The 24,456-nt window shown below is 47.8% G+C and overlaps 3 protein-coding genes across 11 annotated transcripts in view; 2 read left to right on the top strand and 1 right to left on the bottom strand.

The window, feature by feature from the left end:
• The first annotated feature begins 52 nt into the window (after positions 1 to 52).
• On the top strand, positions 53 to 5,988 carry RPS28 (ribosomal protein S28). Of its 3 annotated transcripts, XR_011965459.1 has the most exons (5): positions 53 to 184; positions 355 to 402; positions 493 to 624; positions 851 to 899; positions 1,150 to 1,225. XR_011965459.1 is itself a non-coding variant. In XM_072600957.1 (4 exons), the coding sequence occupies exons 1-3, from the start codon at positions 146 to 148 to the stop codon at positions 613 to 615; spliced, it is 210 nt and encodes a 69-aa protein (XP_072457058.1). In that variant the 5' UTR covers positions 53 to 145; the 3' UTR covers positions 616 to 624; positions 5,857 to 5,988. The 3 variants fall into 3 exon arrangements, 2 of the variants coding, with proteins under 2 accessions (XP_072457058.1, XP_072457056.1); XM_072600957.1 differs by lacking the exons at positions 851 to 899; positions 1,150 to 1,225 and adding an exon at positions 5,857 to 5,988; XM_072600955.1 differs by lacking the exon at positions 851 to 899.
• Positions 1,429 to 22,502, bottom strand: KANK3 (KN motif and ankyrin repeat domains 3). 7 transcript variants are annotated; one of them, XM_072600932.1, is made up of 14 exons: positions 22,360 to 22,501; positions 18,669 to 18,791; positions 16,210 to 16,334; positions 15,596 to 15,654; positions 15,310 to 15,346; positions 13,649 to 14,986; positions 13,462 to 13,555; positions 12,750 to 12,947; positions 12,513 to 12,600; positions 12,183 to 12,405; positions 3,770 to 3,912; positions 3,364 to 3,564; positions 3,040 to 3,138; positions 1,429 to 2,217 (listed from the first exon to the last, which is right to left on the bottom strand). In XM_072600932.1, the coding sequence occupies exons 5-14, from the start codon at positions 15,341 to 15,343 to the stop codon at positions 2,137 to 2,139; spliced, it is 2,499 nt and encodes an 832-aa protein (XP_072457033.1). In that variant the 5' UTR covers positions 15,344 to 15,346; positions 15,596 to 15,654; positions 16,210 to 16,334; positions 18,669 to 18,791; positions 22,360 to 22,501; the 3' UTR covers positions 1,429 to 2,136. The 7 variants fall into 7 exon arrangements, 6 of the variants coding, with proteins under 6 accessions (XP_072457033.1, XP_072457034.1, XP_072457031.1 ...); XM_072600933.1 differs by having other exon boundaries at positions 15,600 to 15,654; XM_072600930.1 differs by lacking the exon at positions 15,596 to 15,654.
• The window catches only part of HNRNPM (heterogeneous nuclear ribonucleoprotein M), a 177,337-nt gene continuing 158,063 nt past the window's right edge, over positions 5,183 to 24,456 (top strand). The window contains exon 1 of the mRNA XM_072600937.1: positions 5,183 to 5,188. The gene's annotated coding sequence lies outside the window, so the exon portion shown is untranslated. The remainder of the gene's footprint in view (positions 5,189 to 24,456) is intronic.

Below are 24,456 nucleotides of genomic sequence, written 5' to 3'. Positions count from 1 at the left end.
AGGGCGGGAACGCGAGTGCCGTGGTCTCGCGAGTGCCGTAATCTCGCGAGCACCGGAGGCGGGACTTGAGAAAGCCTATAAAGAGGCGCCAGGAGACACGTGACTTTCTCTCGTCTCTCTCCCTTGTGGTGTCGCCGCCGCCATCATGGACACCGGCCGCGTGCAGCCCATCAAGCTGGCTCGGGTGAGCAGCAGAGGCCGCGACGGGGGCCCGGGGCTGAGGAACGAAGGACGAGGGGCGGCTGCCTGGTTCCAGCCAGGGCCTGGGAAGCCGAGCCGCTCCAGGGCCTGGGCAGGGAGGGAGGGAGAGCGGGCGGGGGCCTCGGCCTCACGCTGTCCGCCGTCTGTCCGCAGGTCACCAAGGTATTGGGCAGGACCGGGTCTCAGGGCCAGTGCACCCAGGTAAGCCCCGGGCCTCGCGCCCCTTCTCGTGCCCCCGGCCCCTTCCCTCACCCCGGCCCCTTCCCTGACGCCGCTCTGCCCCCTGCGCAGGTGCGTGTGGAGTTCATGGACGACACGAGCCGGTCCATCATCCGCAACGTGAAGGGCCCCGTGCGGGAGGGGGACGTGCTCACCCTGCTGGAGTCGGAACGGGAGGCCCGGAGGCTGCGGTGAGGCCGACCGGTGAGTGTCGCCGGGCCGCCCTTGTAGCGGGGAGGTGGGGACGGGGTCTCACGTCGCACTGCCTCCCCCCCAAAATAGCCCCAGAGCCCAGCCCCTTTTTCTGACCGAGGAGGGAACGGAGGACCAGAGAGGGGGAGGGACCGGGAGCAGCCTGAGGTCCAGAACTGTCTTCAGGAACAGGACTGGTCAAGTCTGCCAGTCCTCATAACTCCCCGTTAATCTGCAGCCTCAAGCTCCTTCATGCTACAGGGGAGGAAACTGAGTCCCAAAGAGAAGTAAGTGACTATCCAGAGCCCCACAGACAACGTGTGGGAGAGCTGGGGAAGGTTGTAGGGGGAGAGGCTCGGATGGTAGTGAGGGGAAGTGGTCCTGGGGCTCTCAAAATAAGCTTGGTTGTAGGGCAGACCCAAAGATGGCTCTAAAAAAGTAAAATTAAAAGGCTCGTGGTGGTTGGGATGTTAATGGTAAATGATGTGAGCTGGAATTTTTACAAGTCCTAGTACCTTACACTGGCTTTATTTTCAGGTGGAGGCTTCTAGGCTGCTGGTTGTGGAAGGACTGCTACTGCTAAGGGATGTGTAAAATAAAGAGTTTTGTCTAAGATGATGAGTAGTGTGACATTTTAAAAGTGGGGGTAATCAGTAGATTTAGGTCCTTTTTATCCCTGGAGGTACCTGGTATCTTGACATCGAAGGAGAAGATGGGATGTAGAACGTAGCCATGGAGGATGTAAATGGGTATCCTTTAGAAGCTAGTGTCAGGGTCTTACATACCTCTCCCAAAAGCAGAAATCAGAAAATGTAATCAGATAATAGCATTTTATTGGAAAGTTCCTGTTTCCTTAGATTGGAAACATCCTACCTCAGAACAGGACAGCACTGAGACCTGGCTGTTGGCTGGGGTGAGGACCATAGAGCTAACTTGCTCTGCCTTTATAAAGTTTAATTGTAGGAGGAGTATGTAAGGAAATGGAGACCAGGTATTGCAGTAAGACTCATCAGTACAGGTCACTAAGGCCCAAATTGCTTTGCACTACTACTGTTCTTTTCCCTTTCTGAGTAGCTGGAGGGTTTTGAATTGATACAGAGTTGGGACAGGAACTACGAATGAGAAACCATTTTAAATGGCATGGTGGCTGGATGGAGCACTTGGGGAAAACTAGCAGTTCACAGAATGAGAAGAGTGCTGGATAATTCTTAGGGTTCTTCTTATAAATCTGTTAGCCTGTTACAAGCCTGGAACTGGGGAAAGCAAAGTTATTGCTGGGTGACTTTCACCCTTCCCTGAGCTACTTCATTCCCATTTTCTGACTGAATCCCTAATTCTCGAGAACTTTGGGATTCAGTTGTGCCTGGTCCCCCAGTTAATAAAGGCTCTTCACTTTAAGGTGCTTTGTGGGACACTTAACTGGGAGCCTACAGGTGAGGGCTGTTCTGTATCAGGAAGTTAGTAGAAAGAGAACAGAGCATCAAATTTTGTTTAGCTGGGATGGGACCAGGGAGATGTGGCCAATCACATAGGCCCATCATCCTGTTTGCTCTCACAACACTTGTCTGTATCGCTGCTTTCAGAATCAGGAGAAGCTGGTGGTGTCTGGAAAATAGGATTACAGTTATGATTTGAAGGGGATCGCAAAGTCCATCCTTTTATTCAGCCTCACTATATCCTCAGCACACCCATTTGCTAGCCTAGTGCTTGCCTATTGTGATAGGTGGTGTTGAATATGAAACCTGTCTTTTTCCCTCCGTGTTCTTTAGGACCACATTCCAGATGTGATCTCTTAACTTCAGTCTCTCCCCCTGGCTGCTTCTCCTTTACTTGCAAATATATTTAGATGTCTCTTACCCTTTAAAAAAGAAAAAAGCTTTACTCTATCTGATTTATCTCTTCCCCCTACAGAAAGGGTTACTTCTGAAAAAAATTGAAGTGTTTTCTGCCCATATTCAAGAGGCTTTAATTGCTTCAATCCATGATGCTAGAATCTTTATTCTTCTATTATGCCTTTTCTGTTTTCAGTCTCTCTTTGAACCTGTTCCTAGCTCTGACTGCCTAAAGTCCCCATGTTTTCCAAGTGCATTCAACACCATCCCCTTTACTCAATAACCCCCAAATAGTTAATTGAGCATCATTTTAGTGGCTGACGTTGGAAAAGTTGATTGATTTTGACTTCCTATATTACCATCCTCCCCCTAAATTAGCTGTTGGCCCCTTCCACTGTCACTATCTTAGCTTTTTGTCACCTGTTTCTTTACTAGTTCACCTGACTTCAGATTTCCTACTCCAGTTTGCCACATACTGCCAAATAAAAGTCCCAAAATACTTAACACTCAATTCTGCCTCATGTCCTTTCTCCGCAGGGTGTTGCTAACTGGGCTTTGGAAGAATCTTTGTAAGGTTCATGAAAAGGGGGCTTACCAGAGGCCCTGGTTTAGCTGAGCTTAAGTGTGCGTACAGCAGGGCAGCAACTTCTTCCTGTCCGGCTTCTAGGGCTATGGCCAGGGCACTAGTGCCTTCCTTTGTTGGGGAGGAAAGGAATCAGGACAAGCTAACCTGACAGCTCTTGAGGTTAAGGCTAGATTCATTGTAGCCTCAGGGAGGAAATGATATGATGGGGCCCTCAGTGATCCCAGGAAGAAAGGGAGAAGAGGTGAGTAATGGAGCTGGAGTTCTGGGCAAGTTAGAAGAGGGAGGTGTTCTGAATCCCATTCCTCCCCCCATCAGGCAGGCCCCCAGCCTCACGTTGTCCAAGACAGCCTGGTCACAGGTTGGCTGGGCCAGAAGGAGCTTTACCATCTCCACACGCCCATGTTCACTGGCACACATCAGGGCTGTGGAGCCTTCTTCATCCTGCAGGTTCACGTCAGCCCCACAAGCTAGCAAGGCAGCCACCATATCCTGCCGACCGTGGCTCACTGCCAGCATCAGGGCTGTCTGTCCTGCCTGAATAAACCAGGGATAGAGTCTGGGCTGGGAGCACCTATCCCAGCTCAGAGGGGAAGGGATCAGACAGGGCCAAAGATGGTCACCCAATTAGAATAAAGAAGTACTATTAGACTGGACACCCTAGAGCAGCCTGGGTGGACTCATTTGGATCTCTTGGATATTGAGATTGTGGGCTTCCCTAGAGGCAGGGAAGGGGACTCACCTGACTGGCTTTGGCATTGACATTTCCTAAGCTGAACAGCCTCCTAATTACATCCATGTCATCCTCTCCATCCACAGAAGCCAGAGCAGCCAGCATGAGGGCTGTGTACCCTGCTCTATTCTGATGATCCACCTCACACACTCCTGCAAGGGAGGAAAGAAAGTGGAGGTGATGCCGTAGTTCTTGTCTCTGATTACCTGTCCTTTTCAGCTTCTCTCACAAAGCCTTTGAAGATAGTGGACTGGAAGTGTGGGTCTCATCAGTCCAAGCTCAGCTACTGACCATGCAACCTTATTGCCCCATTTTGACCCTCATTTTCCCCACCAGCAAAATTGTGGGGTTGGAATACTAAATCTGTTCTAGTCACTAATATCTCAAGGTGTAATTCAGCTTCACCAATTTCTATCCTGGCCAATGTGTCAAATACCGGTTGGCCTTGCTTCCAATCTAAAGTACACTGGGAGCCACCTGAACCTCCCTCAACGTAGGAGGGGCACCTATGGAGTCTTGGAGTTGGAAAATTCTTCTCCATTTGGTCCAGTCTCTTCCAAAGCATGAAACCCCTTAGAACATCCCCAACAGAAGTTGTCATCTGGCCTACACCTGATCTTCAGTGAACACAACCAAAGTGCAGTGCTTTCAGGAAGGTATCTGATAAAAGGGGGTGTAGATGGCCTCAGAAGAGTTGGATAGTGAGGAGGTAGACAAGCCACTTGGAGGGATAGAAGACTGAAACAGTAAGCCTGGAGCTGCTGAAAGTAGGGATGAAGTTAAGCTAAATTCTTGAATCTCCCTACACACCCAGGTGTTTTTCCAAGGTCAAAATCCTATGTTCATGAAAAAAATGTAAATATAATAAACAGATTTCCACTGAGTTGTAATTGCTATTGAGACTTAATTTCTGACCCCTTTAGTATTGTCAAAAGATACCAAAAAATAAGTTTCTAATTTTGAGGTGTACTTTTTGTGGGGATAAGGAGGTAAGCAGCTTAGGTAGCATGAGGCCAGAAAAATCTGAATTTGAATCCTGCTTCAGGCAATTATTAGCTGTGTGACCTTGGGCAATATTTCCTCATCTACAAAATGGGAATGATGGCAGCTTTTACAGGATTATTCTGATGAACAAATGAGAAAGTTCTTTAAGTGCTTTGTAAACCTTGAATTGTAAATGTCAGCTTTTATACCTACGGGAAAGGTGTAAGCCCCCTGAGTCAGGACACCTAGTTTCTCACCGACAGACCTGGGAAGGAACCTTAGAAGATGCTGTAGTTCAACTCCCTCATTTTACAGATAGGGAAAAACAAACCCAGAAGAGTGTGATCAGGCAAACTGGGACCACAACGAAGTAGGCAGTTATACCAGGAGAGATTAAAATGGGGACAACAGAGGAACCAACCTGCTAGAGAAGAGGGGATGTGCCTGAAGGGAGGGGGTCTGCTCCAGCAAGGGAAAGGACCACCTCATTGTGGCTTCAGCTGATCATTCCAGCTTTACTCCTCTCATTCACACAGTCCATATTCCATTCCCCCAAACTCCATCTGCCATCCTTTGCGTTCACACAGCACAGGTCATCAGGGCTTATTTATTCTTCATCTCTGCCTGCTGAAATTCTTTCTTCAAGACTCAATCCAGGTGCCATTTGTGAAGCTTTCCCAGTGAAGTGTTCTCTTCCACCTCAGCTTTTCCCAAGGAACATTATCTGGACTTTCTCTATTTGTATTATACTTAGCTTGTTTGTATCTTGTATGTGCAACCCCCCAGATAGATTATAAGCTCCCTGAGAGCAGGGACTATGTCCCCAAATGTTGAACACAGTGCCTTGCACCTAGTAGGCACTTAATAGACATTTGCTGAGTTGAAAATCTGCCATAAGCTCGAAGAGAGGCCCACAGGACTAAGTTTAGTAGGATTCTAATACTGAAATGTCCAAAATGCATCAAGTATATGGATGTGGGTGAGAGGTTACCAGCTTTAGGGCTTAACCTTTCTGAAGTATTACCACCATGTTTGCCAGGCACCAGACACTAAATAACAGGATCTGAATTCCTTTGTGGAAGGTAAAGACAGTTTCATTTTTGTCTCTATAGCTCCAGTGCCCAGCACAATTCGAGGCAATGAAAAGGCCTGTTGATTGATTGGATCTTCCTCTTGCACTTCTCTTGTCTAGCAAATAAAATGTTAACTCCTAACACTGGCATTAAAGACCCTCCAAGATATGACTCCAGCCTACCTGTCCATTCTTTTTTCATGTTACTTCCCTTTATGTAATTACTGGCATTTATATAGCACTTCACATACATTATCTCATCTCAGTCTTGAAACAAACCCTATGTGGAAGATACTTAAGATATGATCATCTCCCTTCTGTGAATGAGGAAACTGAGGCTCAGAGAATGACTTGCCCATATCACGCAACTACTAAACATCAGATGCCAGATTTGTATCCAGGTCTTACTGATTCCACACCAAGCCCTCTATCCACAACACCATGAGTCTTCTCATGTACTCCATACATCCCAGTCCAATTAGACTTCTTTGCCTCTCATTCTTCTTGCTGTGTGCCTTTGCTCATACCCTCTTGCAGTCTGGGGAGAGAGTGGGCACATAGCATAGGCTGGAACTGGACAAGCATATAAGCTTCATCACACACTAGGAGGAAAGCAAGAACCATTGATCTAGTAGGTGATGATGTGAATTCCTCAAACCGAACAAGATCAAAACAATGGCCTTTCTTTTCTCTGAGCTTTAGTTGTCTCACCTGTAAAATTAGGGCCCTAGGCTAGTTCTCTGAGATTTAGGGCTACTATGCAGAAAAAAGAACAGGAGGAAGAAACGGGGGAAAAGACAAGCAGGACAGCTTTGAAAGCTATAGGTAGAATTCATTCTACATTTCAAAAGAAATGTAAACTATACATAACAGATCTGCAATTTCCTGTACAATCCTTTTTCTATTATCCTATGTATGTGGAAATCCAGGTTATTTGATGTTTAAGCTCAGATTTGCAAACTGAAAACAAAACAAGCAAAAAGTTTTAGGTCCCTTAAAGCCCATGCTGCCTAGCAGAATGGAAGCTCTTTGACACCAATGACCATGTCATTTTTTATCTCTGTATCCCTGTTGCCCAGCACCATGATTTGAAAATATTAAGTACAATCAATTTTTGTTAATTGCATGAATCTGTGAATTAATTCTAAGAGAGGCAAGGGGTCAGTGGAAGAGCAGAGGTTATGGGAACAATTACATAGGTAAGGCACAATTATTGGCAGTAGACTGTGTCAGCACCAGGGAGAGTTCCCAGTATATTAGTACCAGTACCATTGAGAAGGGTTCTAGTCTCAGGGCCTCACTGGGCAAACTGCTCAGCAGACACCTCCCTAGGGACTGCAATTCACAGCCATAAGAGCCTTGGAAGAAGAGGAGTTTCCTCTCTCAGCAGACCTTAGGAGAGCTGGCTCATCTCCTGGCAAGGACAAGGATCAGCGCATGGGTTGCACCCTCTACAGGTTATGATCTAGAATGGGAAGGTATGGATGATGACAAGAGATTCTGTAAATAACTCTCATTCCCACCATGCCTTAAGGTTTACAAAGTGATTTCTTCAAAGGTAGGCAATGTGTGTTTTGTCATGTACATTTTACAGCTGAGAAAACTGGGGCTTGGAGTAAGTGATTTATCCATAGCTAGTAAATGCCTAAAGAAGGATTCAAACACAGAATAGAATTTAGAGCTAAATGAGCATTTGAATCCAAACCCTCCCCTCCCCCATTTTATAGACTGGAGAAATGAGTCACAGGGAGGAGGAAAATCTGGCCCAAGTCACTCAACTAAATGAAGAGGTTGAACCAGCTGGTGTCTGAGGTCAGCTTTGACCCTAAGCAGCTGATTCGTGACTAAAGCCCAGTTCTTCTGACTCCATATCTATTACTTCCCACTTTAGTACATTGTCTCCATTGTCTGCCTTAACCTCCTCAAGTTAACCTAGAGATGCCATTGCAGGAGCACAGAATGAAGGGCACTTCATCATATTCTACCTGGAGGGCTGGAGTTCAAAACTGACCTCATCACTGAGAAAGGGATAGTACAGAGATGGAGAGATGGGGCCGAATAAAAACTCAACAGAGCAATGGATTGAGAATTAGGAGACCTGGGTTTAACTGGAAATAGCAGAACAAAAAATGACTAACAGGGAGTTGTGATACAGGATAAGTAAGAAGCTAATAAGAGGGCACCTAAGTGCCAAGTCACCTGGCCCTGAAGAACTGCATCCTTGGGTTCTGTAAAAATGGGCAGATGTGATGGTTGAGCCACTGTCTTGAAGAGAGAATGGAAAATGGGAGAGGTAAACAAGACGAGAAAAGGGCAAATACTGTCCCAATTATCACAGAAGACAACAGAATCTACAAACCATAGGCCAGTTTGCTTCACTCATATTCCTGGGAAAATCTAGAATGGATCATTAAAGACATGGTTGCCAGACATTTAGAAAGGGAAGCAGTGATTACAAAGAGCCAGCATAGTGGTTTCATCATAGCCTGGCTGGTCTTGTTTTCTTTTTTGTTGCTGTTTGTTGTTCAATCGTTGACTCTTTGTGACCCCATTGTTTTCTTGGCAAAGATACTAGAATGGTTTTCGATTTTCTTCTCCAGTTCGTTTTACAGATGAGGAAATTGAGGCAAACAGGGTTAAGTGATTTACTCAGGGTCACACGGCTAGTGAGTGTCTGTCTGAGACGAGTTGAACTCAGGAAGCCTTCCTGACTCAAGGCCTGGCATTGTCTCCCTGCGCCACCTAGCTGCCCTTTTTTGTTTTACAGAATCATTAAACTAGTAGATGAAGATATTGTGAGTATACTTTGTCTAGATTTCAGCCACACTTGATAAAGTAAAGAAGATAGAAAGATATAGATTAGATGATAATACAGTCCAGTGGACTCAGAACTGGTTGGATGGCTGAACTCAAAGGGTCCTTATATCAATGTCAGCATTTTAGGAGGCCTTCTTGGGATTCTTCCTTGGCCCTCTACTATTTAACATTTTTATCAGTGATGTAGATAAAGACATGGGGGCATGCTCATCGAGTTTGTAGATGACAAAAAACATTAACACACTGGATGATAGAGTCGAGATGTAAAAGACTTTTGAGAGGCTAAAACACTTGGACTAAATCTAGTAAGATGAAATTCCATAGGGATAAATGTAAAGTTCTAACCTTAGGTACAAAAACAATCAATTTCAGAAGGGCAGAAGGTGAGAGGCATGGATAGACAATGGTTGTTTTGAAAGAAGATTGGTGTAGAGGACCTCAGGGGCAGCTAGGTGGTACAACAGGGAGAGCACCAGGCCTGGAGTCAGGAAGATCTGGGTTCAAATCTAGCCTCAGAAACTAGCTGTGTGACCCTAGGCAAGACACTTAATGTTATTTGCCTCAGTTTCCTTAAAATGAGCTGGAGAAGAAAGTGGCAAACCACTGTAGCATCTTTGCCAAGAAAACCCCAAATGGGGTCATGAAGAGTCAGTTGTGAATTGGCAGAACAACAATGGAGAGCTGCAGACACAATATGAATCAGCAGTGTAATATTTCAACCAGAAAAGTTTACACCATCTTGGCCTGCACTGAGGGACCTAACTTCTTGCGGTAATCACATGATTGTCCCATCGTCCTCTGCCTTCATCAAACCTTATCTGGAGCTTCTGTTCTCCACCACAGTCTAAGAGCCACAGTCTAAAACTGAAATGCCTAGAGGAAGGCAATCAAGATGGATGAGGATCCATCAAAGAAGCTGGGTATGTTTGTTCTGAAGGAAAGAAGGCTCAGGAGGTCATGGTGGCTGTTTTCAAGTAACCAAAGGACTGTTGTGTAGAAAAGGGATTAGTTTTGTTCTGTTTGGCCCCAAAAGTCTGCACCAAGAACAATGGGTGGAAGTCTCAAGGAAGCAAATTTAGGTCTGAAGTCAGGAAAAACTTCCTAAGGATTAGAGCTGTCCAACAGGGGGATGGGCTGCCTCTAGAGGTGGTAGGTTTCCTTTCATTGGAGGCCTTCGAAAGGAAAATAGATAACTATTATATAACATATAGTATATGTTATAGTGGGGAATTTCTTTTGATTCAAGGTTGGGTTAGATGCTCACTGAGGCCCCCTCCAACTCTTAAATTCTTTGACATGGCCAGGTCCTTCCCCTCTTCTCAGCCTCAGTGTCCTCATCTGTAAAATACAGAAATTGGGGAAAGGTGGGCCAGATGCCCTCTGAGGTCTCACCTAACTCTGAGGTTCTGACTGTGGGAAGGAGGTAGCATGAAATAATAGAACAAGCACTTGGACAGGCATCTCACAAACCTGGCTTGTAAATCTAGCTTTGACACGCTGACCCCTCTGGGTCTTAGTATCTTCCATCTGTCTACATAGGGGAGGCTGGGATTGGACAAGGTAACCTGAATAGGCACTGCTGTGGATCTGGTCCTGCCCTCCAACGGGGAGGGGAACAAAGGGAGTTGGGGAAAGGGCTGGATGGAGTCCTGGGGGGTTAGAGATGGGGACAAACTAAAAGAATGAGCTCTTTCCCATCTAGGGGAAGAGAGGACAGTGTGATCCTACAGTGCTAGACAGGGGTTCAAAGGAGATGTGTTCACTAAATCCCAATAACAGCATGGGGTTTTGTTCCACTCCCTAGTCCATCCCTTCAGTCCATGAAGCCCAAGAAAGGTAACCTGACTTAGATGAGGATGCCTTGTATCTCACCAGTAAAGGTTAACCAGATAGCCTCAGATTCATGCTTTCTTCCAATCTCTGAAGGACTGTCATATGGAAGAGGCATGCCTTATCCTGCATGGCCCCAGATTGCAGAACCAAGGGTAAAACCGGGTGGCAGTTACACAGCCAGAGTCTAGCTTAATAGAAGGAAGGGCTTCCTAACAGAGTCATCCCACAATGAAACAATCAACATCAAATACCTAACATCCATAGAGATATAAAGGGGAAAGCACTGAATTTGGTGCCAGAAGACCCTAGTTCAGATTTTGGCTCTCACATCTGTGAGGCTTAGGTGGATTTTCAGTTGTTCAGTTGTTTTTCCATCATGCCCAACTCATCATTACTATTCTGGAGTGGTTTGCCATTTCCTTTTCCCATTCATTTTAGAGATGAGGAAACCAAGGCAAACAGGATTAAGTGCCTTGCCAGGGTCACACAGCTAGTAAGGGTCTGAGGTCAGATTTGAACTTAGGAAAATGAGTCTCCCTATCTTCAGGTCCAGCCCTCTGTGCACCAAGGCACCACTTAGCTGTCTCAGCTGGATTTCAGTGGCATCTAAAATCTATTTGGCTCCTAAAGTTTTTTTGAGTCTGGCTCCAGCCCACCTTTCTAGGCCTATTGCACACTACAACCCAGTCACACTAGCCTCTTAGTAGTTCCCCCAACACTCATTCCATCTCTAGCCTCCTCCTTCTTCACCTCCTGATTTCAAAATCTCCAGCTTCCTTCAAAGTTCAGTTCACATGTCACCTCATAAATGAAATCTATCCTCGTTCCTTCATTTCCCAATGCCTGCCCCCAGAAATTAACTTGACATAAATTTCATATTTAATTTTCTTGATACATGTTGTTTCCCACCAATGCAATGTAAACTCTTTGACAGCAGAGACGATTTCATTTTTGTCCTTATATCTTTAGCAACTAGAACAATAGCTGACATAGTAAATAGTTAATTAGTCCTGGTTGAATTGAATTATTGAATTGAATGCCCCTTTCCATTTTCCAAATTCTATGATTCTTCTAGGTAGTGAGCTCCCTGTCCCTGGAATTATTTAAGCAGAGGTGAAGGGCTCCTTTTTGGGGAGACTGCAAAGAGAACTCTTGTTTGGGGAATGGGATCACACTAGAGCTCCAAAGTTCCTTTCTGGCTCTGGGAATCTGATTCACCCAGGAACTCTTAAGCTCTGACTAATCCAGCAACCCTCATGGATCCCCCTCCTTGGGAATTCCTGAAGCCCTGAGTCTGAATCATAACACGTATTCTAGCACTGGATTCTATACTCTTATACAGATCCCATCTCCCATTCCCAGGGATGTGAATTTCCAAATGGCAGAAAGGAATCTCTTCTTCCACATCACAAATGGCTATTCAAAGAAGACTGGTTGATGAAATGAAGCCCCCACAGGAAAAGCAGTGACAGTTGTGGTAAATCCCAGCTCTCTGCTCCCCTGACCAGACCTAGCCATATCTCTGGCCCTGACTCCTGAACCATGTGTCTCTGCCCTTAGACTCCTTTGCCCACAGGAACCAGGATGTTTAGGTTCAAAGTACATACTCAGTGGAAACCCCTAACAACTTCCAGCTAGATCTGGACTTTCAGAGCCCACTGACTAGCTCTCAGCCCTGCTCTCTATGCCTCAGCCCAGGCCCCAGGCCCCACTGACCAGTATCCAGCAGTAGGCGTACAATGTCAAAATTGGAATGGGAGACACTGTAGTGCAGGGCCGAGTTGCCGTTACCATCAGCCAGGTTGACCACGTGGGCCAGCAAGGTTGGCGACTGTGCATTTAGAGTTGCCAGGAGGGCTGCCACAGGACCAGGGCGGGACTGCTTCTGGCTGGACACACGAAACCATTCCTGTTGCACCAGGCGTGAAATGCAAGCAGCCTGTGAAGAGAGATGGAAAAGCAGAGAATGACAGGAAATTGTGCCCATGGCCCTGCTTACCTGCTCAGAGCCTTGATGGGAGGGGTCCTGGGGGACTGAGCACTTACCCCTTCCCGGTCCCGGCTGCACCTGGGCTGGCTCAGCTGTTTCTGGAGCACCAGGCAGGCTTCCTTCAGGCGGGGACTCAGCTCAAACCTGAAGCAAGGTAGACAATGGGGCCCTAAGGCACAGGGCAAGAGACTCTTCAAAGGGTGGAAAGGGGTCAGAGCAAGACTTTGGATAGGATGGAGACCCTCCCAGAGACAGAACAAAACTGACTTACTCTTCCCTTCACCCCTACTCACTTCTCCCGGCTGTCAGGGGCATCATGTCCAGGCTCTGACTGGTCCTGGACACCAGATGAACTGCTCACTGGGGAGTGAGGTGGGGAGTGACCAGCAGAGCCTGAGCTGTCATTGGAGGAGCCCTCAGGGTCCCCTGGCTCTGAGTCACTGTCACCATCACTGGCCTCTTCCTCTTCACTGGATGAAGAACTCTCATACCTGATGGGAGAAGAGCTTGTGGGTGAGGGAAGTCAAAGAGCAGAAGAACCAAGTGCCCAACAGGAGCCTAGAATCTCAGAACTGAATGTAATCTCCAGGCATGCCCTATGAGGTGTTTCTGGACTGGCATCTCCACTGCCTAACCCTCCTGACCAGTGAGCACCCATTCTCTAGTGAGGAGGAAACCACTTCTATCCAAGGAAACCCATGCTGTTTGAATCATGGAAGAAAGCTATAGCCCAGAACCAGGGAAAGAATGGGGTCTAAGCTAGAGAAAGTCAGGCACTGTATCAGGATTTAGACTTGAAGGGACCTTTGAGATTCTCTAGTCCCAGCCTCCTCTTTTGTAGATGAGGAAGCTAAAGCCAAAGTGACTTTTCCAAGGTCACACCACTAGCGAGTGGAAGAGCCAGACAGGAAAAGCTGGCTTCTGATTTCAAATCCAATACTCTTTACGTTGGACCAAGAGAGAACCCAGAACCCAGGAGGAGGGAATTGGGTTCCAGAGTCTCACTCTCCATTGAGGACGCCCACAAATTGCAAGCTCTTAGGGCCAGAGCTGGGCTCTGCTACTCCATCCCGCTTCTTCATGATGGATCTGAGGGTACCTATGGACAAAGTGTGCTTGTTGGAGTGGGCACCACCCTCAGGCATACCCACAGCCAGGTGGCATGGAAGGCGAGGGGGTAAGCCAAACCTACCAGCTTGGGCTGTGACCTTGCTCTGCTGAGCTGGCTCTGGACATGGGATCTCATGCCCCATTGGGGCAGCCTCTCCAAGGCTCAACTCCAGGGACCCCAGCTCAGCCTGTGTGCACTTGTCAGCCATAGCCTCCTGCCCCAGGTGGGTGGGGGTCTGGGTGGCAGCCTCTTGTTGTTGTAACCGCAATGCTGCCTTCTCTTCCTTCAGTAGCTGAACAGTCTCTAGCTCCTGAAGTCGCCCCTGCAGGAAGGCACTCAACCCACGCTGGTGTTCCAGACTGTTCTTCAGCATCTCTAGTTCCCGTTCAGCTGCATCTGGCACTCCCAAAAGCTCCTCTGTCACCCATGTGGCTGCCTCACAGGTGTCAGGCACTGCCACCATGCCCTCTTCACAAGTCTTGGGTATTGCCAGTATGCCTGCCTCACAGGTCTCTGATGCTGCCAACACACCCACCTCCTGCATCTCGAGTGCCATTAATGTGCCAACTTCCCGGGTCTCGGGCACTGCTAACATGCCTGTCTCACAGGAAGACCCTTGGGCCTGAGCTCGGGCCTTGTTCCCCCTCTCTGATGTGGCTAGTCTTTCGGTCAGCCGGCGTAACTCAGCCAGTTTCCCAGGCCGAGCCACAGAGTCTGGCTCCAGCTCGATCTCAGGTTCAGGGCCTAGCTGGTGCCCTGCCTGGATCAGTTGAGCCCTCTCCTCACGTAAGGTACGCAACTGCTGCTGCAGAGCAGGAAGTGACCTCACCTGGCCCTCCAGCTCTCGAAGTCGCCGCAGTGCAGCTGCCATCTGCTCCCGGACATGCTGTAGCTGGGCCGGACTGGCAGCTGGGGCAGGGCTGCTGCGGCCAGAACTCAGTGGGCTCTTCCAGCCCAGACCAGGGCCAAGTCCAGTGCCAATAGGTGCCTGCTCCTGTTCCTGTGCCAGCCGCCGACTCGTCTCCAGCAGTGTCTTCTCCACTCTGGGGTTTCTCCCTAAGACTGTTCTGGGTGATGTTGGTGGCAGGAGGCCAAGACTAAGGGGAGGTGCTGGGGTGAGGGACAAGGCTGCCCCAGATTCCCCCAGGCCCTGAGATGACCCCCGTCCATCCTCACTGGCTAAAGACTCTGTGGAAGTCCAGGGTCCTGGGCTACGGGGACTTCGGGGGCCAGAAGGTCTGGGTCCCCGGGGTCGACGGGTGGGCAGTGGGGCTCTGTTACGGAGGCCTTGCCCACTTTCTATATCCTCCACATACTTCAGGAAGTCCAGGTCCAACTGGAAGCCATAAGGAGTCTCCACTGAATATGGACTTCGAGCCCCACCATCCTGGTCCCTGTATAGAAAGGGGCCACCCAGGTCTGGAGGGAAGAGATACATGGTTCAGAACTAGCAACAATCAGGGCTAGAGACCAAAAAAGTGACATGGGGTCAGACCTCAAGTACTTGGGGAGCAAACTGAAAGGCCAGGGGGAGGGGGAACCCAGAGATCACTCATATCCAAGACAGTAAAAGGGATGCCCTGCTGGGATATCAGAATCACCACCTTCCCACCAATTCCCCTTCCTGGTTACAGAAAGGAAGTGGCCCGGACAGCTTGAATTCCCTTACCCTTTTCACCAGCCCACCCACTTTAGCCCCTTGGGAAGAGACACAAGTATTCTCTGCCCCGAATTCCTCTCACCTGGCAGGTTCTGGTTCATAGCAAACTTGGCCATTGTCTGTGGACAAGCAGGCAAAAAGGTATTAGCCTAGGCCAGCAAGTTTACAAAATGTTTAACCCTGATCCTGCCCAATCTGCCCTCTCCCCTGAAACTCTAGGGACTTCAGTGGGCCCCTTCCCCAGCCCTCCATGACCAAGGGCCTTTTGGCCTAAAGCACTATTCTGCAGGTGGCAAAGGGAAGGTGAAAAGAACCTTGATTTAGATTCAAGAAGACCTCAGTTCACATGCCAGCTCTGAATCACTTACTTACTAACTGTGTGCCTTTGAGGACATCATTTAACCTGTTTAAAGTTCATTTTGTTCCTCTGTAAAATGAAAAGGTTGAACTAGTTTGAGAGTCCTTAACCTTTCTGTGACACAGTCCCCTTTGTCAGTGTGGTAAAACCTGTGGACCCCTTCTCAGAATCGTATTTTGTTACCTATGCTCATAATTGAAGGGAATGATAAATTTCAGTTAGAGATGAGTAAAAATAAAAATATGATTTCTTTTCTTCATCCAAGTTCACAAGCCCCTTGGAATTCCTGGATGAGATCATCTCTGAGATCCCTCCCAACTCCGACTTGCAACATTATAAGGTCCCACCCAGCTCTGACATTCTATGTTCCAGTAACTCCAATTCTATTACAAATGGTGATTCCCCATGGAGTACCAAGACCCCTAAAGACCAAAACCAAAAACAATGAGAAGCCAGACTAAAGGGAGCACCCTATTGCCCACCCAACCCCTATCAAAGGTACTCTTTCCCTTTTGTTTGAGAGTTCATACCCCAAGTCTATGGCTCTCTGGAGGAAGTACAAGCAGAGAGTTTCCATGTTCCCTTTTCTACTCACCTGGCTGCCTCTAGGACATGGTGACCTACCTTCTGATGGGGCAGAGTAGGGGGAGATTTAGAAGGATATACTGATGGGGCTTCTCCAGATCCCTTCTCTCAACATCGAAGAAGAGGAGAAACAAGCTGGCATGAGGATTATCCCCAACAGGATCCTTGAAATCAATCAACAAGCATTTATGAAGCTCTCTATGCCAGGTGCTAGACATACAAGGAGAGAAATGCAATAGTCTATGCCTTCAAAAAGCTTATATTCCTTGGCAGGGGAAGCAACATATGTATATAAGAGTATGTACGAAATGTCAGTGAAGTAAATATATGGTAATGGGGACTGGGGAGGCTGTAGCAGCTGGGAAGATGAGGAGAAGTCTCATGTTGTGGGGGGCAGGGGAGCCTGATCTGAGCTCTGAAGGAAACAAAGGACTCTGAGAGTCAGAGATGAAAAGGGAAATGTGCTCTAGACAAAGGACCAGCCTGTACAAATGCTTGGAGAGAGGAGATGGAGAACCATGTTCGAGAACTAGCCAGAAGGTGGATCTGGAGGGACCACAGAGCCCCTGAAGGGGGAATATATAAGGGGGCTAGAAAGGTAAGCTGGAAACAGGTTGTAAACTGAGTGGATAGAGGGGCCTCCAGGTATAACTACAACATGATACCTCCAGGAAGCATACATAGTTAGAGCTCATTCAGAACATGCACCCCACACTGGGTCTTTGGTCATTGCAGCAAGAACATGTGACTTGAGTCAGGAGACCCAGGTTCAATTCCTACCTCTGGAACTACCTAGCTAAAGGAAGGAAACTTCCAGTTTCCTTCTCTATGAAGTGGAGTGGACCTATTATACAAGGTTATTGTAAAGAAAACACTTTGCTCACTCCAAAATCATATGGAAATGGGAGCTATCATGGGATCTGAGGTTCAAAGGGATCTTGGCAACCATTGGGTTCAACTCTTTCATTTTACGTATGTAGAAACTGAGGTCCAGAAGGGGGAAAAGACTTACCCAGAGTCATACAGTTAACAAGCAACAGAGCCTGAATCCAAACCTCAGCAACCAGATGCAGCACCCATACCTATATACCATGGCTACCCCTTTTTTAAAAATTATTATTCTAAATGACTCTTGGCAAATTACTTAACTTCTCAATGCCCAGGCACACAAGCTACAAAGCAAGTGTCAATCTGTATTGGTAGACAGTTTCTAAATCACAGATTCGTTCAAAAATAAAAAGGTTGAGATGCAGCATGGTCTAATAGTCAGCCTTAGAGTCAGGAAGACCTCGGTTTCAAGTCTGACATTTACTAGCTGTGTGATCATGGGTAAGTCACTTAAACTCTTTATGAGTTAAAACTCTCAGAAAGTTTCTCAGGAAACTCTCTAAGATTAAGTTACAGAAGAGCTGTAGATTTGTATGGGTGGAGGGACTTTCCATACCAGGAATCCCCTATGCTGATGACATCACAGGTCCAAACCAAGATCCTCTTCCTCCATCCCAATTATTATTATTAACACCATTACTGCTGAGGACTTATGTCACCATTAGGGACCCAGGAACCAAGATGATAGAAAGGCACAGGTAGAAAACTGGATCCTATAACCATGCTTGAACATTCGATCTGTTTTGGAGATAGCATGGTATTTTAGGGGGAAGGGAGGTATAAAAGTTCCTCCTCTATCCCAGGCACTATCTGAAGTGGTTTTTGGGGGGCTTTATGCTTGTTTGTTTGTTTTAACAAATATCTCATTCAGTCCCCACAACAACCCTGGGAAGCAGGTGCTAATATCATCCCCATTTTACAGTTGAAGAAACTGAGGCACAGAGTTTAAGTGACTTGCCCAAGGTCACAGAGCTAGTAAGTGTCTGAGGCTAGATTTAAACTCAGGTCTTCCTGACTCCAGGCCCAACACCTCTGTCCACTGCACCACCAGCAGCCTACCTAGGAAGAACAGTTCTGGTCCTAAGAGTTGGGAGATGCGTGTTCAAGTTCAGACTTGACAGTTTCTTGCCTTTTACCTAAAGGACAAACCCCTTAATCACTTTGAGCTTCAATTTTCTCTGAAAAGTAGGAACCATAATGCTTGTACTGTCAATTACATGGTACAGAAGGAGAAAACACCTCGATTTGGAGTCAGAAGACCTGGTTCAAATCATGCCTCTGCCTTGATTCCAAGGACCCTGCAGGATATCATCTTGATGTGTCCACACCTACTCTCCCTCCTCAGGTTTCTCTATAAAGAGGGTTGGACTACATGACCTCTAAGGTCCCTCCCAACTTCAAAAACCTAAGACTGTACTACATAATGATGTGAGAGAAGTGTTTAAGAGATGTAGTAATTGAAACAGGAACCCTTCCTTCCCATTATGGCAGGACAGATTGAACATCTTTGGGTAGGAGACCAGAAAGTTCAGAGGAGTCAGTTGTTCTGATAAGAAGCAACAAGGAGGTGAACAGAGAGAGGACACTTTGGATATCTGAAAGAAGATCACCTTCTCTGGCAGGAGGGGGATGACACGACCAAAAAGGGGATACTGGCCTCTCGGGTCCGAGGAAGATGAGACCAGACTCAGAGCTTCTATAGAGGATCCCAGGGAAACAGGCCACCCGTGTGCCTATGAGATCAAATGAAATCGTTTTTGTAAGGCATAGCACCATGCCTGCCACATAACACGCACTATCTAAATACCTATTCTCTCCTTCCCTGTGATTGTGTGACTGAGAAATAATTGGTCACCACATTTATCCACACTTCTAAAAGCAAGTCATATTTATATTGCCCATAAGATGCTTAAAAGTTCTATAACCTTAGGTAGATCAACTCCCTTCTCTGTAAAATGCGGGAAGGGGTCTGGGCCAGACAGCATCCAAGATCCCTCCCAGTTCTAAAATCTCATGATTCTAGGATGAAAGGTCTAAGGACATTTTCTACAAATGAGTCATTATGAGGCATCCAGGCAAGCATGAGGGGAGGGGAGGAAGGCTGGAGGCAGAGAACACCCAAGCTTTGGGTTCCCAAGAGACCTAACCTTCAAGGGCACTTATGTTCAGCAGACAAGAGGGAAGAAAAGACAGCCTGGGACCCAAGGAAACTGGGTTCCAGTCCTGACTGCAGCACTGGCCTTAGGGGAGTCCCTCCTTTTTTTCTGGACCCCACTTTCCCTATCTGTACACAAGGAAGTTGGCCTCTCCCTGCCCTCCCAGCTGAAACAATGTGTAAGTGTAACATCCTGGAAATGGGAGAAGTGACTTCATTGCCCAGAATCAGGGAGGAGGCCAAAAGGAACAGCTGAGCACACAGTACAAAGCCAAGGGTGCTGGAACATCTGTTTGCAACAGCAGCCTGAACTCTCTAAGCAGCCAAAACAGTCACAGGGTCAAGAAGGCAGTCTTTGGGACCCAGTCCACCCTCCCTCGCCAGGGGCAGATCAGGAATGCTGGGGCCAGTAGAAAAAACAGGGATCTGAGACTCCTCTGTCCAAGCTAGTGATACATAGTTCTGGCATTCCAGTCTCATCTGGAAGCATGCCAGCTCCCTAAAGCTGGACAGGCAGGCACCAAGAGGGAAGGAGGGGAGGGCTCTAGACCCAAGAGATGGATGCTGATGCTGGGTCTCCCAAGGGCCATCCTCCCCCACACCCTGTAAGCTCCACCCTCACCTGGGCCAAATCTGGTGCCAACTACTGCATGAAGCGTTCTCTGGCCCAGCTGCAGGAAAGAATGTACCTCTTGGATGATTCTCAGCATGGTGCCTTCACCTCTCTCCTCTACACTTCTCAGTCCCTAGTAGCAGAATTATTTGTTTCCTTGTTCCTCCCTACTTAGATGTCATGTTGGAAGCTCCTTGGGATTAGGGTCTGGGTTATAATATGTAATGCTTTGTAAACCTATATAAACGTAGGTTCTTGTATCCCCAGTCCAGGGCCCTAGGTATAAACAGATTCATAATAAATGTCACTTGATTTGGACAAATTAATTCTCTGACCTCATTCACTTTGCCTCCAGTCAGGAGTCTGTCCATTCCAGCCTCCCTGATTCCTTCATCTAGCTGGAGCAAGTGACCCTTCCCCCTGCTCCCCTGCCCCCCAGTGGTGATGGCTCAGGCTCAGCAAAGCCAAGATGCCAAAGGCCAGAGGAAACAGGCCCAAAAATACTTGGAGCTGATCAGTCTGTAGCAGTAACAGCTCAGGGGCTGTCTATTTGGGGTTTGGAGGGGAGGAGGAAAGAATTCAGGGCCTGATTCGGACCCTGGCTCTCAGAGCCAGCCCCTTTCAATAGAACAGGCTGTCTCTAACAGTAAACCAGAATTCTCCAAGTAGAGGTTACAGGATCATTAAGGCCTCTGCATCCCACCCAGGTTTGAGATTCTAGGAGTCTGTGAACTCAGTGATGTATGTGTGAAGAACACAGCCCTCTCTCCCCATCACCACCACCACAGCCTATCAGTGTCATGTGATACCACCCACCTCCCCGCCCCATCACTTTATGGAGCATATCCATGTATGTGTCTGTATCATAGTGTGATCCAAGCCCTGATTTTAGTAAACAGCCTCCCTTGCTTCACCCGCCTACCCCCTGCCCTAGGTTGTCAAGGAAGCTGGATGCGTCTGCCTAAGAGCCCCTCATTAGCCCATCATGACTCCTAGGGCCCTGCCAGCTATTTTGGGATCCTGCACTGCAGTTATCACTGGGTGACAAGTTGGGGAGGGGGAAGGAGAAAGAAAGGCCTTAACCGTTGGTGAGGGGATGAATTATAATAGCGCACATTACTAAGGTTTTACAAAGTGCTTTCCTTCCAACAACCCTGAGAGTTAAGTAGTGTAGGTATTATTATCCCCATTTTACAGATAAAGAGACTGAGACTCGAAGCAAAATTATTTACTAGTTGTGCAACCTTGGATAAATGGCGGAAAGAACTAGGATTTGAAGAGCGCATTCTTTCCAATGAGGGTGGTAGGGGTCTGCATCTACGGACTTCTATCTCCTATCTGCAATTTTGAATACTTTGAGGCAAATATTCTCCCTACTAAGTTTCCCTTTCCCCCTTCTAGAACATGAGAAGACTAGAAGACTTTGCCTGTTTTTTCAAGCTCTAAATCCTTGGTCCTAAGACCTTGGTAGTCGTCCCAGACCCCATTATGAGAGGCCCAAAGGTAATAGAGGCTGTCCACCTGAGGATGAGAGGAAGAGAGCCCAGCTTTTCCCTTCCAGCATATAGGTCTGTAGGAACTGACCCCAATGAGGCCCCACCCAATTCAGGGATTGATGTTCCAAGCCCCCCCCTAGAGCTCCCTCACTATCCCTAGGAGTGGGAGGGGACGGAAGGGACAAAGATTCTTCCTTCCTGGCTAGGCGGCTTCATCCGCCTGCCCATTGTCTCTCAGGGCCCCTGGGGCTGCTTCCCAGGCCCCAGCTTCCGGAGAGGTTAGGGCACCCCCCCCTCCCCAGGCCTGGAGGGAAAAGATGGGTGATATCCAAGCATCAGCTAGGTTAAGCAGAGGAGGTCTGGTACCAACCCCTGTAGAAAGCTGTGCAATATAGGTTTCCAGGTGTAAGCCCCTATCCTTACCTGAGGAAGGAGTAGAAACTTGGTCAGAGGCTTCCAAGCCATTCCCCACTCCGGTCAGCCCCCTCCTTATCTTAAGACAAAGCCTTAACAACTTCCCTCACCACCACCAACACCACCACCCCGACTACGCACCCACACACGCTCCGGGTCTAGTCACAAGGATGGATAATCACATCCTCCCTACTGGGAGTGACAAAAATAGAGCAAACCCCTCCTGTCCAGCTACTCAGTCCTTCCTGGAACATCTTTGAGAGCCCACTCCCCTCAAGGGTCTCCTTCGTACCCTTCTCTTCAAACCTTCCAGGGAAGACGACCTGCCTAGGAAATACTCCCTGAACTGGGCTGAACTTGCAACCCCATTCCCACTGTCACCTACTCCATGCGCCCCCAATACTCCCGTTTTCTCCCGCGCAGCCCCACTTTGGTCCCCCGCCCCCAACTCCCCGCCCCAGATCCTCAGTCCATGCGCCCTCAAACCTCCAACCCTAGGTCCCCTCCTCTCCCCGCCCCCCCCATCTCCTCCTCCCTCAACCTCTACATTCACACCCCTGGTTCTTCTGATCCCCCCATGTCTCCCTCCCTCCAGTCCCGTCGGGAATTCCAAACTCTCCTACCTGAACAGCTCCTGGCCCGGACGCCGGAGCCTCCGCCAGAATACGAAGCTCTCCTTAATAAACCCGGGACTAGAACTGGCAACTGCATCAGCCAATCATCAGGCGTAGGGTTCCGGAAGGCCCAATAGTTGTGTAAAGGCTGGTGAGGGGCGGGGGATCCGAAAGCTGATCATGCCTCTCTGAGCCCAAACTGAGGAGGGGACAGAGTTCCAAGCCCCTCCCTGTGGGTTGCTTTCGGCCAGACCCGCCGATCCTGACCCAGCTACCCCAATCCTAGAGTTCATTCCGTCCCTAGCGCCTGCCAGAGAACTCAGAACCTAGAACCTAGCCCAGTGACCAGGGAGACACAACTAACCCACAATCCAACCAAGTCCAAAGTGGAGCCAAAAGCTCAGAGGCAAGACCAAACCAGAGCTCAGTCAAGCCCAAAACCAGTCCCAGAAAGCTCAGATTGGAAACCTGAATACACCCAAACTGAAGACCGGAGCCTACCCTAAAACAGACACCAGCATTCAGACTAAGGGCCAGTTTGGAGGTCAGAGCTCAGTCCTGGCCATTTGGGGTTACTGCAGTGCCCAGAATCTATCCCAGAACTGAGTCTCCAGAGCTCAGAGCCCAGCCCAGCTCAGCTCAAAGCTAAGTCAGCAGCCCCAGACAGAAATTTTAGACCTTCCTTCCACAGATAACTCCCTCCCCCTCTGACTTGTTTCAGGCAATCACCTCAACCCCACCCTCCGTAGGCACTCATCAGCCCTGCAGGTCACTTAGCCACCTTTAATACTTTGACTATTCATTTTCTCTGAGTATATTGTCTGTTCTCTCTCCCTCAACCAACCCTAGGAAGGTCAAAGCCCCAGAGGGGCAGAGTGGGACAAGGCCTCCAGAACCCATCCTGCTCCCCCATTACCTTCAGCCTTTAGGTCATCAAACCAGATGCAAGGAATTAGATATTGGAGCTCAAACTAAAATAGGAGTCAAGAACTCCCGCCAAAGCCTAGACTTGTACTCTATTATCTATTCCAATGCTTGCCTGGTTTGTGACTAATTTCTCCTCTTAGGGTCTGGACCCCAAATTTAACAAACTTTTTTTTGTTTCCTCCTATGTACAGTTCTGCCCTAGCACCCTCAGGAATCTTCCTTCCCTTGCCTAATTCGAGACTTGTAGGATTTTGAGTCCCCACCCGATCCCCAGCTGTGTGAGCTATGCCACACAAAGTTATCCAAGATGGACATAGTGGAGAGTTCTGATAAAAGGTGGTCCACAGGAGAAGAAAATGACAAACCACTCAAGTCTTTGCCAAGAAAACCCGATGGGCAATGCTAAAATGATAGAAGAGAGGATAACAGAAGAGGAGTCCCTCAAGCTGAAAGGTGGTCAATATGTTCCTGAAGAAGAGCGAAGAGCAACTCTAAGTAGCTCCAGTCCTAATGAAGCAGCTCAACTGTGGATGCATCTGGTGACAAAAGGATAGTCCAGTACTGAGAAGATCAGTGTTACGTAAGAAGGTGGAATGAAGATCTAGGAACCAAGGTAAGCTGGATGTGGTCAAACAGGAGAGGGAAGGTTAAACATCTTGGATGTCAGTGAACTTAAACAGATGGGGCTGAGTAGACTTAATTCGGATGATCGCTACATATACTACTGTGGGCAAGAATCACTTAGAAGATATTCAGTAGCCCTCATAGTCAATAAAAAGGCAAGAAAAGCAGTATTGGGGTAGAATCTCAAAAATGACCGAATGATATCTGTGCAAATCCCAGGCAAATTATCCAACATTACGTAATACAAATCTAAGCTCCACTGATGCTGAAGAGGCCAAAGGTGATCAGTTCTATGAAGACCTACAACATCATCTAGAAGTAACACCCAAAAAGGATCATCACAGGGCATTGGAATGCCAACATAAGAAATCAAAAGATAATTGGAATAACAGTCAAGTTTGGCCTTGGAGTACAAAATGAAGCAGGGCAGAGACTAAAAGAGTTTTGTCAAGATAACCACGGATCGTAGCAAACACTCTTTTTCAACAATCCAAAAGGCAACTACACATGAACATCACCAGATGGTCAATAGAGAAATCATATTGAAAACTGGAG

This window comes from Notamacropus eugenii, chromosome 4 (assembly GCF_028372415.1).
Source record: "Notamacropus eugenii isolate mMacEug1 chromosome 4, mMacEug1.pri_v2, whole genome shotgun sequence".
Classification (NCBI taxonomy): domain Eukaryota; kingdom Metazoa; phylum Chordata; class Mammalia; order Diprotodontia; family Macropodidae; genus Notamacropus; species Notamacropus eugenii.
This window is presented reverse-complemented; position numbering and strand designations above follow the sequence as displayed.